Source organism: Dendrobates tinctorius, unplaced genomic scaffold (assembly GCF_039654945.1).
Source record: "Dendrobates tinctorius isolate UK_male_01 unplaced genomic scaffold, ASM3965494v1 ptg000138l, whole genome shotgun sequence".
Taxonomy (NCBI): domain Eukaryota; kingdom Metazoa; phylum Chordata; class Amphibia; order Anura; family Dendrobatidae; genus Dendrobates; species Dendrobates tinctorius.
Window position 1 is genome coordinate 13678974 of NW_027361806.1, and position 17409 is coordinate 13696382.

Sequence of the window (17409 nt, forward strand, 5' to 3'; positions counted from 1 at the left end):
AGTAAGATGACATATTTCCTTTGTATTTTAGGCACAAAAAAATACATTTTTCATTTTCATAAAGGGCAAAAAGGAAAATGGGCCGGTGCAAACGTTTGCACAACCTTGTAGATATGTGTACTCAGATAACTTTGACCAAGGTTTCAGACCTTAATTAGCCTGTTAATGTTATGACTTGTTCCTCATCATTGTTGGGAAAGGCCAGGTGATGAAAATTTCCCAGCTTTATAAAAACCCGGCCTCCTCTAACCTTCTGCCAAAAAACTGCAGCCATGGGTTCTTCTAAGCAGCGGCCGAGCACTCTGAAAATGGTGGAGGCCCACAAAGCAGGAGAAGGCTGTAAGAAGATAGAAAAGCGTTTTCAAGTTGCCCTTTCCTCAGTTAGAAATTAAGAAATGGCAGATAAAAGGAACAGTGGAGGTCAAGATAAGGTCTGGAAGAGCAAGATCAATTTCAGTGAGAGCTGCTCATAGGAATGCTAGAAAGGCATATCAGAACCCTCGCTTGACTGCAAAAGACCTTCAGAAACATTTAGCAGACTCTGGAGCTTTGGTACATTGTTCTACTGTTCAGAGACACCTGCACAAATACAGCCTTCATGCAAGAGTCTTCAGAAGAAAACCTCTCCTGCATCCTCACCATAAAACGCGGCATCAGAAGTATGCAAAAGAACATCTAAACAAGCCTGATGCATTTTGGAAACAAGTCCTGTGGACCCATGAGGTTAAGAGGCACAGAATTTCAGGAAAATAACATCTTGCCAACCATTAAGCATGGGGGTGGATCAATCATGCTTTGGGGGTTGTGTTGCAGCCAATGGCACTGGGAACATTTCACGCGTAGTGGAAAGAATGGATTCAATGAAAATTCAACAAATTCTTGATGCAAATATAACACCATCTGTAAAAGCTGAAGATAAAAAGAGGAAGAGGATGGCTTCTAAAAATGGATAATAATCCTAAAACACAGACCAGAAATTCACAATAGACAACCTCAAAAGGCACAAGCTGAAGGTTTTACAATGGCCCTCACAGTCCCCTGATCTGAACATCATTGAAAATCTGTGGCTCGATCTCAAAATAGCAGAGGATGCAAGACGCTCCAGGAATCTCACAGAACTGGATGAATTCTTCAAGGAAGAATGGATGAAAATCCCTAACACAAGAATTGAAAGATTCTTGTCTGGCTACAAAAAGTTTACAAGCTGTGATACTTTCAAAAGGGGATGTTAATAAGTACTAACCATGCAGGGTGCCAAAATTTTGCATCTGCCCATTTTTTCATTTTGTAATTTTTAAAATGTAAAAGATGAACATATATATTCCCCTAAAATACAAATGGAATGTGTCATCTGTAACTATCGCTTTTAGAGATTATTTCATCTTCAACTTGCTTAACTGTTCACAATAACAGCAATTTTGACCAGGGGTGCTAAAATTTTAACATGCCACTGTATATCAGGGATCGTTCTAGTACCTGAGAGGCAGAGAGATTAACATTTCCCAGGCTGAGGAGAGCCTTCACCACTTCCATGTCTTCATCCGTTTCCGCCGATGCCAGGGGGGTGAGCATCACTGGGGTGTAACCTGCCTTATTTTGATGGTCCACATCACAAACACCTAATATGAAATACAGAAATGTAGGATTGGCGATACCTGAAAATTCTATATACGTTCAGTTGCATTAAAAAAGCATCACAGTGAAATTTCATCTGTTCAGCCTGGTTATTGGAAACCATCAACAAGCAGGTTAGCTACTGATTACAGATTATGATTAGCAGACAGACAGGCAATTTGTTAATCAGCTCATTTTTTCTCTTGATAATATATATAATGATTTAATTGCAGTGCTACGACGGAGCATTATGGTGTCAATGAACCAATATGTCCTGGAGATCTCTTACAGCAGGACACTACATGCATTTACCAAGCTTGAAAAAAGATCTGTCAACAGCAGCTTGTGGGCAGTTTACAATGAGCCACAGATGATTTTTGTACCGTGTACAGATATTATAGCTGATGTCAAGCAAATGTGGAGATTCAACCAATGATGCAGAGTGATACTTTCTATGATTGCGGTTGATTAGTTGCATCCATTGGGGTTAAAATCTATCCAGACATTAAAGGGTCTCTCCCGGGGCGAACGGTACAACATGGGTAATTGAATTGGTTTATGTGCGAGTCAAGTTCAAACCCTCAATCACTTGGACGCACAAACACTGCTTCATTTACTGACAAGTTTTGAGCCAAATGAGAAAAGACACAGACACAGCGTACAGTCATCACGAGGCCCGACAGCACCGAACCCTCACAGCGCCATAAATACAGAGCTCGGCTGCAGCAGTTTCTTTTTTTTTTTTTTTCTTTCCCTTTTTTTTCCTATTTGCACAAAATCAATACAGAGAAATAAAGACAAGACACCTGTGGCAGCAATAATAGCTGCAGGAGTTGTGGGATGTAAAGTGGATATGGTTCATTATACAGTTCACAGATTATAACAAATCTATGTGTGCTGTACTGATACTGAGTACATCCTGTATTATACTCCAGAGCTGCACTCACTATTCTGCTGGTGCAGTCACTGTGTACATACATTACATTACTGATCCTGAGTAACATCCTGTATTATACTCCAGAGCTGCACTCACTATTCTGCTGGTGCAGTAACTGTGTACATACATTACATTACTGATCCTGAGTTACATCCTGTATTATACCCCAGAGCTGCACTCACTATTCTGCTGGTGCAGTCACTGTGTGCATACTTTACATTACTGATCCTGAGTTACATCCTGTATTATACTCCAGAGCTGCACTCACTATTCTGCTGGTGCAGTCACTGTGTACATACATTACATTACTGATCCTGAGTTACATCCTGTATTATACCCCAGAGCTGCACTCACTATTCTGCTGGTGCAGTTACTGTGTACATACATTACATTACTGATCCTGAGTTACATCCTGTATTATACTCCAGAGCTGCACTCACTATTCTGTTCTCAGCGACTCTGGATGATAATGCCTATAAGGCTGCTGTACCTCAGTATTAGTCCTTGTATTTATAAAGTTGTGTTACTTGTTACATTAGTTTTATATAGTGATCCTGGACTTTACTGAATACCAAATAATCCTAAATCGCTGTGCTCTCTTTTTTACATCGTTCCCTGCTGGTTCCCAGGAGATGACATTTATATTAAAAGGCTAAAAGGCTTGTGCAGAAATCTGATTTATACATTAAACAAAATGTGTATGTGGCGCCCCCAGGAGTATGGTCGCCACAGTGGCATTGCCTTCCTCCAGGGAGGGTGATGGCAGGCTTGGAGCCAATGAAGGGTCTCTCTAGCAGTTAACCATGTCATGCAACACAGTTCCCACTCCAGGCCAACAGAGGGAGCTCTGAACCAGAATTGGGGGAGGAGTGCTCTCTGAGGGCCAGGAAGGGAAATGAGGAGTTAGTGTGAGGAGGGCAAAGAGTGGAGAGAAGCTGGAGGTTGAGCTGAGGATAGAGAGCTCCCTCCCAGTGATAGCGCATGATCTGGAGCCTGGTCTCCACGGTTGTATGGATACTGAAGGTCCTGCAACAGACACCAGAGGAATAGGAAGCTGTAAATGCTATATTCCCAACTAAGACTCTGAGGCACAACAACAAACGGTGAGCCAAGAGAGATAGAGGGCTACAGCTGTCTGCCATACGAGGTAGATCCAAAAGGGAAGAGGAAGGAGGAACTTCAGTGTAACACAGTACTGCATGTACCTCAAGTAAGCGCTAGGAAGGAGACTACACAACTCATCTGATAGAGAGATCCCTGATTTGCTTCCAGGCTAGCCTGCTCCTGTGCCATCTGTAACCAGGACCCTGGACTGCGTTTTCCAAGTAAAGGTAAAGAAACTGCACCCTGTTGTGTCCTTGCCTCCTTCCTGCAACATCCTCAGCACTGCTACATCTCTGTGCCAAACACTGCACCCTCTTCCTAAACATTCAGCTACACTGCCCCGGGACTACAGCCCTGCCTGTGGAGGGCTACAACATCATTGCTGCACCACACCATCTGTCCCAGAGGATCTGTCTGCAGCGTCGGCTTAACATCTCCCTTGCCGAACACCACAGGTGGCGTCACGAATCACTTATAAACTTTATTCCCAACTCAACCCCTTTTACATGGGCGCCCAGGGCCACGGACCGGGTCACCGCTGCTGTGACAATCCCCTCTGAAGGACCGACCCGGTACCGAGTACCCCACAGCCCTGGGAGGGCGACCCATGTATAACAGGCGGCTCTGTGGATCGTACGCGGCTCAGCACAATGGGAAACACAAATGGTAAATAAAAAAAAAAAAGCCCAAGTAACAGTTCACACTGACAGTGGCACAGGATGTGCACGGGCTAAAATGGCAACTCAATGCCTGAAAGCAGAGGCGCTATGGGCTCCCTGCACACACACAATTGCTCTATAGCGGAGCCGCGTCCAGTCACTGTCATCATTAGGACGTTGGGGTGTGAGAAGTGAATACAAGAATTTGAGATCAGACAATATGGAGCAGCAATCCGCTGTAATGGATGGGGACGCTGCGCTGGGTCATCCACACAAGGAGCTGCTGTCGGTCATACTGTACACTTCCCTTCTGAACATGCGCTGCTGCCTCCTGAACATGCGCCGCTGCCTCCTGAGCATGCGCTGCTGCCTTTACTCTTTAGGCAATCCCAAAGTACAGTAGTAAGCTGTAATATTCCTGGCTCCACCGCTGCACACTACCACTGCCAGGGCTGTTGGAAAATGATTTAAGCTGTGCAGGCAATCGATGAGGCTGGGCATCGCACACCTCAATGTGCTGCGTTTACACAGGGGAAATAGCGTATGTGCAAGTTCTCAAAGAGGCTGGAATTGATATAGAGCAACCAGAGAATGAAGATGTAGCCAGGGGGGCAGGGCTACACCCAGACTGTGCGACTCTTCCTGATAATGGCTCCGCCTTGTTGACTCGTTAGTGGTAATTTGTACACGGTTTGTTCTAGAATTTATCTCTATCAGATTTTCCAAATCCGGTAGGTTCCGAAACATTGTTATTTTATGTATCGATGATTTTGTGGTGGTTTAGGGAATAACTGTATAGTGCCATGTTGGTAAATTTCTCCAGAACTTGATAGCCAAGGCTCAGCCGCCGCTGCCCATATACAGCAGCCATTGTGGGCGCGGAGCTATCAATCACCGCAGCAGAGCCAGAGCAATCATGGGATGTGGCCTCAGTAGATGACAGATCTTCTCCCTTCGAGGTTCTCCGCTCCATCCGCCTGTTCTCTCCTTCTCCCACATGAGCGGCTAATGGGCTTTCCAGGCCGCTCCCCAGATTTAGCGGACGTGTCACGATTACTAATAGATTAAGGGGCACTGAGAAAATCATTATCTCCAAGTTACAAACTATCCAGGCTGCTCTCTTTGTTTTGCTCAATGACTCCATGCAGGGAAGAGCGATAAGGCCGCGGCTGCGGAGTTCTGCCTTGTGATCAGTGATCGCCGGCAGACGATGGTCTGGAGGGTCCGGTGAGGAGCCCACAACCCTCACTTGTACAGTTGCATCAAATCAAGCGCCGGAGCCGCTGTAATGATGGCAGCTTGTTTACAGGCGCCTCTGAAGCGCTCGAGAGTAAAATTGGAAGCAGCACATAGTTTGCAGCCTAAATGAGCTGGAGCCGAGTTTCATTGCCTTCAGCCATTCGAGCATTTACTATGTAAATTAGGAATCTGCGGCACAAGAGGCTCCTCCGAAAACTCAGAATTTCTGCTTATATTAGCATATTATATGACATGATGCCGCCTTCTGACAGGTTGTGATATATGGCGGTATTCTGAGGTCTCCAACAGTATCAGCAGCGCCTCCCAAACAGTGATCCCCAAATCATCCCCCCAGGTCCCAATAGTAACTACAGCTGTGTCCTCCCCCTGATCCCCAAATAATCCCCCCCTGCAGCCATGTCCCCCCTCCGGGTCCCAACAGTAACTGCAGCAGTGTCCTCCCCCTGATCCAACCTGATGGCAGTATAGCCACTCTCCCCACTAGTCACAGGTTGCTCCCCCTTCCCCTAGTAGTCACAGCAGTGTCCTTGCTTTCACTTCACCAGTAGTCATAGAAGTGCCTTTCGCATCACTTTTCCAGTAGTCACAACAGCGCCTCCCATTCCTCAGTGGTCACAGCAGGGCCTCCCATTCCTCAGTGGTCACAGCAGGGCCTCCCATTCCTCAGTGGTCACAACAGAGCCTCCCATTCCCCAGAAGTTTCCTTCAACCTCTCCAGTAGTCACAGTATTGCCCCCAGTAGCCACAGCCCTGACACTTTTGCTTCCATTTCTCCAGCTATCACAATAACGTCCCCTTTCCAGCAGAACCCTCTTTCCCCAAAGCCACAGTAGTGTCTCCCTGTCTACCACACTAGTCTCTACCGAGACCACCAGTATATACAGCAGTGCCCTTCATCCCCCAGTTTATACAGCAGTGCCCTTCATCCCCCAGTATATACAGAAGTGCCCTTCACCCCCCAGTATATACAGCAGTGCCCTTCATCCCCCAGTTTATACAGCAGGGCCCTTCATCCCCCAGTATATACAGAAGTGCCCTTCACCCCCCAGTATATACAGCAGTGCCCTTCATCCCCCAGTATATACAGTAGTGCCCTTCATCCCCCAGTATATACAGCAGTGCCCTTCACCCCCCAGTATATACAGCAGTGCCCTTCACCCCCCAGTATATACAGCAGTGCCCTTCACCCCCCAGTATATACAGCAGTGCCCTTCACCCCCCAGTATATACAGCAGTGCCCTTCATCCCCCAGTATATACGGTAGTGCCCTTCATCCCCCAGTATATACAGCAGTGCCCTTCATCCCCCAGTATATACAGTAGTGCCCTTCATCCCCCAGTATATACAGCAGTGCCCTTCATCCCCCAGTATATACAGTAGTGCCCTTCATCCCCCAGTATATACAGCAGTGCCCTTCATCCCCCAGTATATACAGCAGTGCCCTTCATCCCCCAGTATATACAGCAGTGCCCTTCACCCCCCAGTATATACAGCAGTGCCCTTCATCCCCCAGTATATACAGCAGTGCCCTTCATCCCTCAGTATATACAGCAGTGCCCTTCATCCCCCAGTATATACAGCAGTGCCCTTCTACTTCTCCAGTATATACAGCAGTGCCCTTCATCCCTCAGTATATACAGCAGTGCCCTTCATCCCCCAGTATATACAGCAGTGCCCTTCATCCCCCAGTATATACAGCAGTGCCCTTCATCCCTCAGTATATACAGCAGTGCCCTTCATCCCTCAGTATATACAGCAGTGCCCTTCATCCCTCAGTATATACAGCAGTGCCCTTCATTCCCCAGTATAAACAGCAGTGCCCTTCACCCCCCAGTATATACAGCAGTGCCCTTCATCCCCCAGTATATACAGCAGTGCCCTTCATCCCTCAGTATATACAGCAGTGCCCTTCATCCCTCAGTATATAAAGCAGTACCCTTCATCCCCCAGTATATACAGCAGTGCCCTTCATCCCCCAGTATATACAGCAGTGCCCTTCATCCCCCAGTATATACAGCAGTGCCCTTCATCCCCCAGTATAAAAAGCAGTGCCCTTCACCCCCCAGTATATACAGCAGTGCCCTTCATCCCCCAGTATATACAGCAGTGCCCTTCATCCCTCAGTATATACAGCAGTGCCCTTCATCCCCCAGTATATACAGCAGTGCCCTTCTACTTCTCCAGTATATACAGAAGTGCCCTTCATCCCTCAGTATATACAGCAGTGCCCTTCATCCCCCAGTATATACAGCAGTGCCCTTCATCCCCCAGTATATACAGCAGTGCCCTTCATCCCTCAGTATATACAGCAGTGCCCTTCATCCCTCAGTATATACAGCAGTGCCCTTCATCCCTCAGTATATACAGCAGTGCCCTTCATCCCCCAGTATATACAGCAGTGCCCTTCATCCCCCAGTATATACAGCAGTGCCCTTCATCCCTCAGTATATACAGCAGTGCCCTTCATCCCCCAGTATATACAGCAGTGCCCTACATCCCTCAGTATAAACAGCAGTGCCCTTCATCCCCCAGTATATACAGCAGTGCCCTTCTACTTCTCCAGTATATACAGCAGTGTCCTTCATCCCTCAGTATATACAGCAGTGCCCTACATCCCTCAGTATAAACAGCAGTGCCCTTCATCCCCCAGTATATACAGCAGTGCCCTTCTACTTCTCCAGTATATACAGCAGTGCCCTTCATCCCTCAGTATATACAGCAGTGCCCTTCATCCCTCAGTATATACAACAGTGCCCTTCATCCCCCAGTATATACAACAGTGCCCTTCATCCCTCAGTATATACAGCAGTGCCCTTCATCCCTCAGTATATACAGCAGTGCCCTTCATCCCTCAGTATATACAGCAGTGCCCTTCATCCCTCAGTATAAACAGCAGTGCCCTTCATCCCCCAGTATATACAACAGTGCCCTTCATCCCTCAGTATATACAGCAGTGCCCTTCATCCCTCAGTATATACAGCAGTGCCCTTCATCCCTCAGTATATACAGAAGTGCCCTACATCCCTCAGTATATACAACAGTGCCCTTCATCCCCCAGTATATACAACAGTGCCCTTCATCCCTCAGTATATACAGCAGTGCCCTTCATCCCTCAGTATATACAGCAGTGCCCTTCATCCCTCAGTATAAACAGCAGTGCCCTTCATCCCCCAGTATATACAACAGTGCCCTTCATCCCTCAGTATATACAGCAGTGCCCTTCATCCCTCAGTATATACAGCAGTGCCCTTCATCCCTCAGTATATACAGCAGTGCCCTACATCCCTCAGTATATACAGCAGTGCCCTTCATCCCCCAGTATATACAGCAGTTCCCTTCATCCCCCAGTATATACAGCAGTGCCCTTCATCCCCCAGTATATACAACAGTGCCCTTCATCCCCCAGTATATACAGCAGTGCCCTTCATCCCTCAGTATATACAGCAGTGCCCTTCATCCCCCAGTAAATACAGCAGTGCCCTTCATCCCCCAGTATATACAGCAGTGCCCTTCATCCCTCAGTATATACAGCAGTGCCCTTCATCCCCCAGTATATACAGCAGTGCCCTTCATCCCCCAGTATATACAGCAGTGCCCTTCATCCCTCAGTATATACAGCAGTGCCCTTCATCCCTCAGTATATACAGCAGTGCCCTTCATCCCTCAGTATATACAGCAGTGCCCTTCATCCCTCAGTATATACAGCAGTGCCCTACATCCCTCAGTATAAACAGCAGTGCCCTTCATCCCTCAGTATATACAGCAGTGCCCTTCATCCCTCAGTATATACAGCAGTGCCCTTCATCCCCCAGTATATACAGCAGTGCCCTTCATCCCCCAGTATATACAGCAGTGCCCTTCATCCCTCAGTATATACAGCAGTGCCCTTCATCCCCCAGTATATACAGCAGTGCCCTTCATCCCCCAGTATATACAGCAGTGCCCTTCATCCCTCAGTATATACAGCAGTGCCCTTCATCCCTCAGTATATACAGCAGTGCCCTTCATCCCTCAGTATATACAGCAGTGCCCTTCATCCCTCAGTATATACAGCAGTGCCCTTCATCCCCCAGTATATACAGCAGTGCCCTTCATCCCCCAGTATATACAGCAGTGCCCTTCATCCCCCAGTATATACAGCAGTGCCCTTCTATTTCTCCATTATATACAGCAGTGCCCCTCATCCCCCAGTATATACAGCAGTGCCCTTCATCCCCCAGTATATACAGCAGTGCCCTTCATCCTCCAGTATATACAGCAGTGCCCTTCATTCCCCAGTATATACAGCAGGGCCCTTCATCCTCCAGTATATACAGCAGTGCCCTTCATCCCCCAGTATATACAGCAGTGCCCTTCATCCCTCAGTATATACAGCAGTGCCCTTCATCGCCCAGTATATACAGCAGTGCCCTTCATCCTCCAGTATATACAGCAGTGCCCTTCATCCCCCAGTATATACAGCAGTGCCCTAAATCCCTCAGTATAAACAGCAGTGCCCTTCATCCCCCAGTATATACAGCAGTGCCCTTCTACTTCTCCAGTATATACAGCAGTGTCCTTCATCCCTCAGTATATACAGCAGTGCCCTACATCCCTCAGTATAAACAGCAGTGCCCTTCATCCCCCAGAATATACAGCAGTGCCCTTCTACTTCTCCAGTATATACAGCAGTGCCCTTCATCCCTCAGTATATACAGCAGTGCCCTTCATCCCTCAGTATATACAACAGTGCCCTTCATCCCCCAGTATATACAACAGTGCCCTTCATCCCTCAGTATATACAGCAGTGCCCTTCATCCCTCAGTATATACAGCAGTGCCCTTCATCCCTCAGTATATACAGCAGTGCCCTTCATCCCTCAGTATAAACAGCAGTGCCCTTCATCCCCCAGTATATACAACAGTGCCCTTCATCCCTCAGTATATACAGCAGTGCCCTTCATCCCTCAGTATATACAGCAGTGCCCTTCATCCCTCAGTATATACAGCAGTGCCCTTCATCCCTCAGTATATACAGCAGTGCCCTTCATCCCTCAGTATATACAGCAGTGCCCTACATCCCTCAGTATAAACAGCAGTGCCCTTCATCCCCCAGTATATACAACAGTGCCCTTCATCCCTCAGTATATACAGCAGTGCCCTTCATCCCTCAGTATATACAGCAGTGCCCTTCATCCCTCAGTATATACAGCAGTGCCCTACATCCCTCAGTATATACAGCAGTGCCCTTCATCCCCCAGTATATACAGCAGTTCCCTTCATCCCCCAGTATATACAGCAGTGCCCTTCATCCCCCAGTATATACAGCAGTGCCCTTCATCCCCCAGTATATACAGCAGTGCCCTTCATCCCCCAGTATATACAGCAGTGCCCTTCATCCCCCAGTATATACAGCAGTGCCCTTCATCCCCCAGTATATACAGCAGTGCCCTTCATCCCCCAGTATATACAGCAGTGCCCTTCATCCCCCAGTATATACAGCAGTGCCCTTCATCCCTCAGTATATACAGCAGTGCCCTTCATCCCTCAGTATATACAGCAGTGCCCTTCATCCCTCAGTATATACAGCAGTGCCCTTCATCCCTCAGTATAAACAGCAGTGCCCTTCATCCCTCAGTATATACAGCAGTGCCCTTCATCCCCCAGTATATACAGCAGTGCCCTTCATCCCCCAGTATATACAGCAGTGCCCTTCATCCCTCAGTATATACAGCAGTGCCCTTCATCCCTCAGTATATACAGCAGTGCCCTTCATCCCCCAGTATATACAGCAGTGCCCTTCATCCCCCAGTATATACAGCAGTGCCCTTCATCCCTCAGTATATACAGCAGTGCCCTTCATCCCTCAGTATATACAGCAGTGCCCTTCATCCCTCAGTATATACAGCAGTGCCCTTCATCCCTCAGTATATACAGCAGTGCCCTTCATCCCCCAGTATATACAGCAGTGCCCTTCATCCCCCAGTATATACAGCAGTGCCCTTCATCCCCCAGTATATACAGTAGTGCCCTTCATCCCTCAGTATATACAGCAGTGCCCTTCATCCCTCAGTATATACAGCAGTGCCCTTCATCCCTCAGTATATACAGCAGTGCCCTTCATCCCCCAGTATATACAGTAGTGCCCTTCATCCCTCAGTATATACAGCAGTGCCCTTCATCCCCCAGTATATACAGTAGTGCCCTTCATCCCTCAGTATATACAGCAGTGCCCTTCATCCCTCAGTATATACAGCAGTGCCCTTCATCCCTCAGTATATACAGCAGTGCCCTTCATCCCTCAGTATATACAGCAGTGCCCTTCATCCCCCAGTATATACAGCAGTGCCCTTCATCCCCCAGTATATACAGCAGTATCCTTAATCCCCCAGTATATACAGCAGTGCCCTTCTATTTCTCCATTATATACAGCAGTGCCCCTCATCCCCCAGTATATAGAGCAGTGCCCTTCATCCCCCAGTATATACAGCAGTGCCCTTCATCCCCCAGTATATACAGCAGTGCCCTTCTATTTCTCCATTATATACAGCAGTGCCCCTCATCCCCCAGTATATAGAGCAGTGCCCTTCATCCCCCAGTATATACAGCAGTGCCCTTCATCCTCCAGTATATACAGCAGTGCCCTTCATTCCCCAGTATATACAGCAGGGCCCTTCATCCTCCAGTATATACAGCAGTGCCCTTCATCCCCCAGTATATACAGCAGTGCCCTTCATCCCTCAGTATATACAGCAGTGCCCTTCATCCCCCAGTATATACAGCAGTGCCCTTCATCCTCCAGTATATACAGCAGTGCCCTTCATCCCCCAGTATATACAGCAGTGCCCTTCATCCCCCAGTATATACAGCAGTGCCCTTCATCCCTCAGTATATACAGCAGTGCCCTTCATCCCCCCAGTATATACAGCAGTGCCCTTCATCCTCCAGTATATACAGCAGTGCCCTTCATCCCCCAGTATATACAGCAGTGCCCTACATCCCTCAGTATATACAGCAGTGCCCTTCATCCCCCAGTATATACAGCAGTGCCCTTCATCCCCCAGTATATACAGCAGTGCCCTTCATCCCTCAGTATATACAGCAGTGCCCTACATCCCTCAGTATATACAGCAGTGCCCTTCATCCCCCAGTTTATACAGCAGTGCCCTTCATCCCCCAGTATATACAACAGTGCCCTTCATCCCTCAGTATATACAGCAGTGCCCTTCATCCCTCAGTATATACAGTAGTGCCCTTCATCCCTCAGTATATACAGCAGTGCCCTACATCCCTCAGTATAAACAGCAGTGCCCTTCATCCCTCAGTATATACAGCAGTGCCCTTCATCCCTCAGTATATACAGCAGTGCCCTTCATCCCTCAGTATAAACAGCAGTGCCCTTCATCCCTCAGTATATACAGCAGTGCCCTTCATCCCCCAGTATATACAGCAGTGCCCTTCATCCCCCAGTATATACAGCAGTGCCCTTCATCCCTCAGTATATACAGTAGTGCCCTTCATCCCCCAGTATATACAACAGTGCCCTTCATCCCTCAGTATATACAGCAGTGCCCTTCATCCCTCAGTATATACAGCAGTGCCCTTCATCCCTCAGTATATACAGCAGTGCCCTTCATCCCTCAGTATAAACAGCAGTGCCCTTCATCCCCCAGTATATACAACAGTGCCCTTCATCCCTCAGTATATACAGCAGTGCCCTTCATCCCTCAGTATATACAGCAGTGCCCTTCATCCCTCAGTATAAACAGCAGTGCCCTTCATCCCCCAGTATATACAACAGTGCCCTTCATCCCTCAGTATATACAGCAGTGCCCTTCATCCCTCAGTATATACAGCAGTGCCCTTCATCCCTCAGTATATACAGCAGTGCCCTTCATCCCTCAGTATATACAGCAGTGCCCTTCATCCCTCAGTATATACAGCAGTGCCCTACATCCCTCAGTATAAACAGCAGTGCCCTTCATCCCCCAGTATATACAACAGTGCCCTTCATCCCTCAGTATATACAGCAGTGCCCTTCATCCCTCAGTATATACAGCAGTGCCCTTCATCCCTCAGTATATACAGCAGTGCCCTACATCCCTCAGTATATACAGCAGTGCCCTTCATCCCCCAGTATATACAGCAGTTCCCTTCATCCCCCAGTATATACAGCAGTGCCCTTCATCCCCCAGTATATACAGCAGTGCCCTTCATCCCCCAGTATATACAGCAGTGCCCTTCATCCCCCAGTATATACAGCAGTGCCCTTCATCCCCCAGTATATACAGCAGTGCCCTTCATCCCCCAGTATATACAGCAGTGCCCTTCATCCCCCAGTATATACAGCAGTGCCCTTCATCCCCCAGTATATACAGCAGTGCCCTTCATCCCTCAGTATATACAGCAGTGCCCTTCATCCCTCAGTATATACAGCAGTGCCCTTCATCCCTCAGTATATACAGCAGTGCCCTTCATCCCTCAGTATAAACAGCAGTGCCCTTCATCCCTCAGTATATACAGCAGTGCCCTTCATCCCCCAGTATATACAGCAGTGCCCTTCATCCCCCAGTATATACAGCAGTGCCCTTCATCCCTCAGTATATACAGCAGTGCCCTTCATCCCTCAGTATATACAGCAGTGCCCTTCATCCCCCAGTATATACAGCAGTGCCCTTCATCCCCCAGTATATACAGCAGTGCCCTTCATCCCTCAGTATATACAGCAGTGCCCTTCATCCCTCAGTATATACAGCAGTGCCCTTCATCCCTCAGTATATACAGCAGTGCCCTTCATCCCTCAGTATATACAGCAGTGCCCTTCATCCCCCAGTATATACAGCAGTGCCCTTCATCCCCCAGTATATACAGCAGTGCCCTTCATCCCCCAGTATATACAGTAGTGCCCTTCATCCCTCAGTATATACAGCAGTGCCCTTCATCCCTCAGTATATACAGCAGTGCCCTTCATCCCTCAGTATATACAGCAGTGCCCTTCATCCCCCAGTATATACAGTAGTGCCCTTCATCCCTCAGTATATACAGCAGTGCCCTTCATCCCCCAGTATATACAGTAGTGCCCTTCATCCCTCAGTATATACAGCAGTGCCCTTCATCCCTCAGTATATACAGCAGTGCCCTTCATCCCTCAGTATATACAGCAGTGCCCTTCATCCCTCAGTATATACAGCAGTGCCCTTCATCCCCCAGTATATACAGCAGTGCCCTTCATCCCCCAGTATATACAGCAGTATCCTTAATCCCCCAGTATATACAGCAGTGCCCTTCTATTTCTCCATTATATACAGCAGTGCCCCTCATCCCCCAGTATATAGAGCAGTGCCCTTCATCCCCCAGTATATACAGCAGTGCCCTTCATCCCCCAGTATATACAGCAGTGCCCTTCTATTTCTCCATTATATACAGCAGTGCCCCTCATCCCCCAGTATATAGAGCAGTGCCCTTCATCCCCCAGTATATACAGCAGTGCCCTTCATCCTCCAGTATATACAGCAGTGCCCTTCATTCCCCAGTATATACAGCAGGGCCCTTCATCCTCCAGTATATACAGCAGTGCCCTTCATCCCCCAGTATATACAGCAGTGCCCTTCATCCCTCAGTATATACAGCAGTGCCCTTCATCCCCCAGTATATACAGCAGTGCCCTTCATCCTCCAGTATATACAGCAGTGCCCTTCATCCCCCAGTATATACAGCAGTGCCCTTCATCCCCCAGTATATACAGCAGTGCCCTTCATCCCTCAGTATATACAGCAGTGCCCTTCATCCCCCCAGTATATACAGCAGTGCCCTTCATCCTCCAGTATATACAGCAGTGCCCTTCATCCCCCAGTATATACAGCAGTGCCCTACATCCCTCAGTATATACAGCAGTGCCCTTCATCCCCCAGTATATACAGCAGTGCCCTTCATCCCCCAGTATATACAGCAGTGCCCTTCATCCCTCAGTATATACAGCAGTGCCCTACATCCCTCAGTATATACAGCAGTGCCCTTCATCCCCCAGTTTATACAGCAGTGCCCTTCATCCCCCAGTATATACAACAGTGCCCTTCATCCCTCAGTATATACAGCAGTGCCCTTCATCCCTCAGTATATACAGTAGTGCCCTTCATCCCTCAGTATATACAGCAGTGCCCTACATCCCTCAGTATAAACAGCAGTGCCCTTCATCCCTCAGTATATACAGCAGTGCCCTTCATCCCTCAGTATATACAGCAGTGCCCTTCATCCCTCAGTATAAACAGCAGTGCCCTTCATCCCTCAGTATATACAGCAGTGCCCTTCATCCCCCAGTATATACAGCAGTGCCCTTCATCCCCCAGTATATACAGCAGTGCCCTTCATCCCTCAGTATATACAGTAGTGCCCTTCATCCCCCAGTATATACAGCAGTGCCCTTCATCCCCCAGTATATACAGCAGTGCCCTTCATCCCTCAGTATATACAGCAGTGCCCTTCATCCCCCAGTATATACAGCAGTGCCCTTCATCCCCCAGTATATACAGCAGTGCCCTTCTATTTCTCCATTATATACAGCAGTGCCCCTCATCCCCCAGTATATACAGCAGTGCCCTTCATCCCCCAGTATATACAGCAGTGCCCTTCATCCTCCAGTATATACAGCAGTGCCCTTCATCCCCCAGTATATACAGCAGTGCCCTTCATCCCTCAGTATATACAGCAGTGCCCTTCATCCCCCAGTATATACATCAGTGCCCTTCATCCCTCAGTATATACAGCAGTGCCCTTCATCCCCCAGTATATACAGCAGTGCCCTTCATCCCTCAGTATAAACAGCAGTGCCCTTCATCCCCCAGTATATACAGCAGTCCCCTTCATCCCCCAGTATATACAGCAGTGCCCTTCATCCCCCAGTATATACAGCAGTCCCCTTCATCCCCCAGTATATACAGCAGTGCCCTTCATCCCCCAGTATATACAGCAGTGCCTTTCATCCCCCAGTATATACAGCAGTGCCCTTCATCCCCCAGTATATACAGCAGTCCCCTTCATCCCCCAGTATATACAGCAGTGCCCTTCATCCCCCAGTATATACAGCAGTCCCCTTCATCCCCCAGTATATACAGCAGTGCCCTTCATCCCCCAGTATATACAGCAGTGCCTTTCATCCCCCAGTATATACAGTAGTGCCCTTCATCCCCCAGTATATACAGCAGTCCCCTTCATCCCCCAGTATATACAGCAGTGCCCTTCATCCCCCAGTATATACAGTAGTGCCCTTCTATTTCTCCAGTATATACAGCAGTGCCCTTCATCCCCCAGTATATACAGCAGTGCCCTTCATTCCCCAGTATATACAGCAGTGCCCTTCATCCCCCAGTATATACAGTAGTGCCCTTCTATTTCTCCAGTATATACAGCAGTGCCCGTCATCCCCCAGTATATACAGCAGTGCCCTTCTATTTCTCCAGTATATACAGCAGTGCCCTTCATCCCCCAGTATATACAGCAGTGCCCTTCATCCCCCAGCATATACATCAGTGCCCTTCATCCCTCAGTATATACAGCAGTGCCCTTCATCCCCCAGTATATACAGCAGTGCCCTTCATCCCCCAGTATATACATCAGTGCCCTTCATCCCTCAGTATATACAGCAGTGCCCTTCATCCCCCAGTATATACAGCAGTGCCCTTCATCCCTCAGTATAAACAGCAGTGCCTTTCATCCCCCAGTATATACAGTAGTGCCCTTCATCCCCCAGTATATACAGCAGTCCCCTTCATCCCCCAGTATATACAGCAGTGCCCTTCATCCCCCAGTATATACAGTAGTGCCCTTCTATTTCTCCAGTATATACAGCAGTGCCCTTCAT

At 48.1% G+C, this 17409-nt stretch overlaps 1 protein-coding gene across 3 annotated transcripts in view; it reads right to left on the reverse strand.

Annotated features, from left to right (window-relative positions):
• KANK4 (KN motif and ankyrin repeat domains 4) overlaps positions 1-17409 on the reverse strand; it is a 169838-nt gene that overhangs the window by 14315 nt on the left and 138114 nt on the right. For all 3 annotated transcript variants that reach the window (XM_073544635.1, XM_073544633.1, XM_073544634.1), the window contains one exon: positions 1477-1619. In XM_073544635.1, the coding sequence (XP_073400736.1) occupies positions 1477-1619 (143 nt within the window). The remainder of the gene's footprint in view (positions 1-1476; positions 1620-17409) is intronic.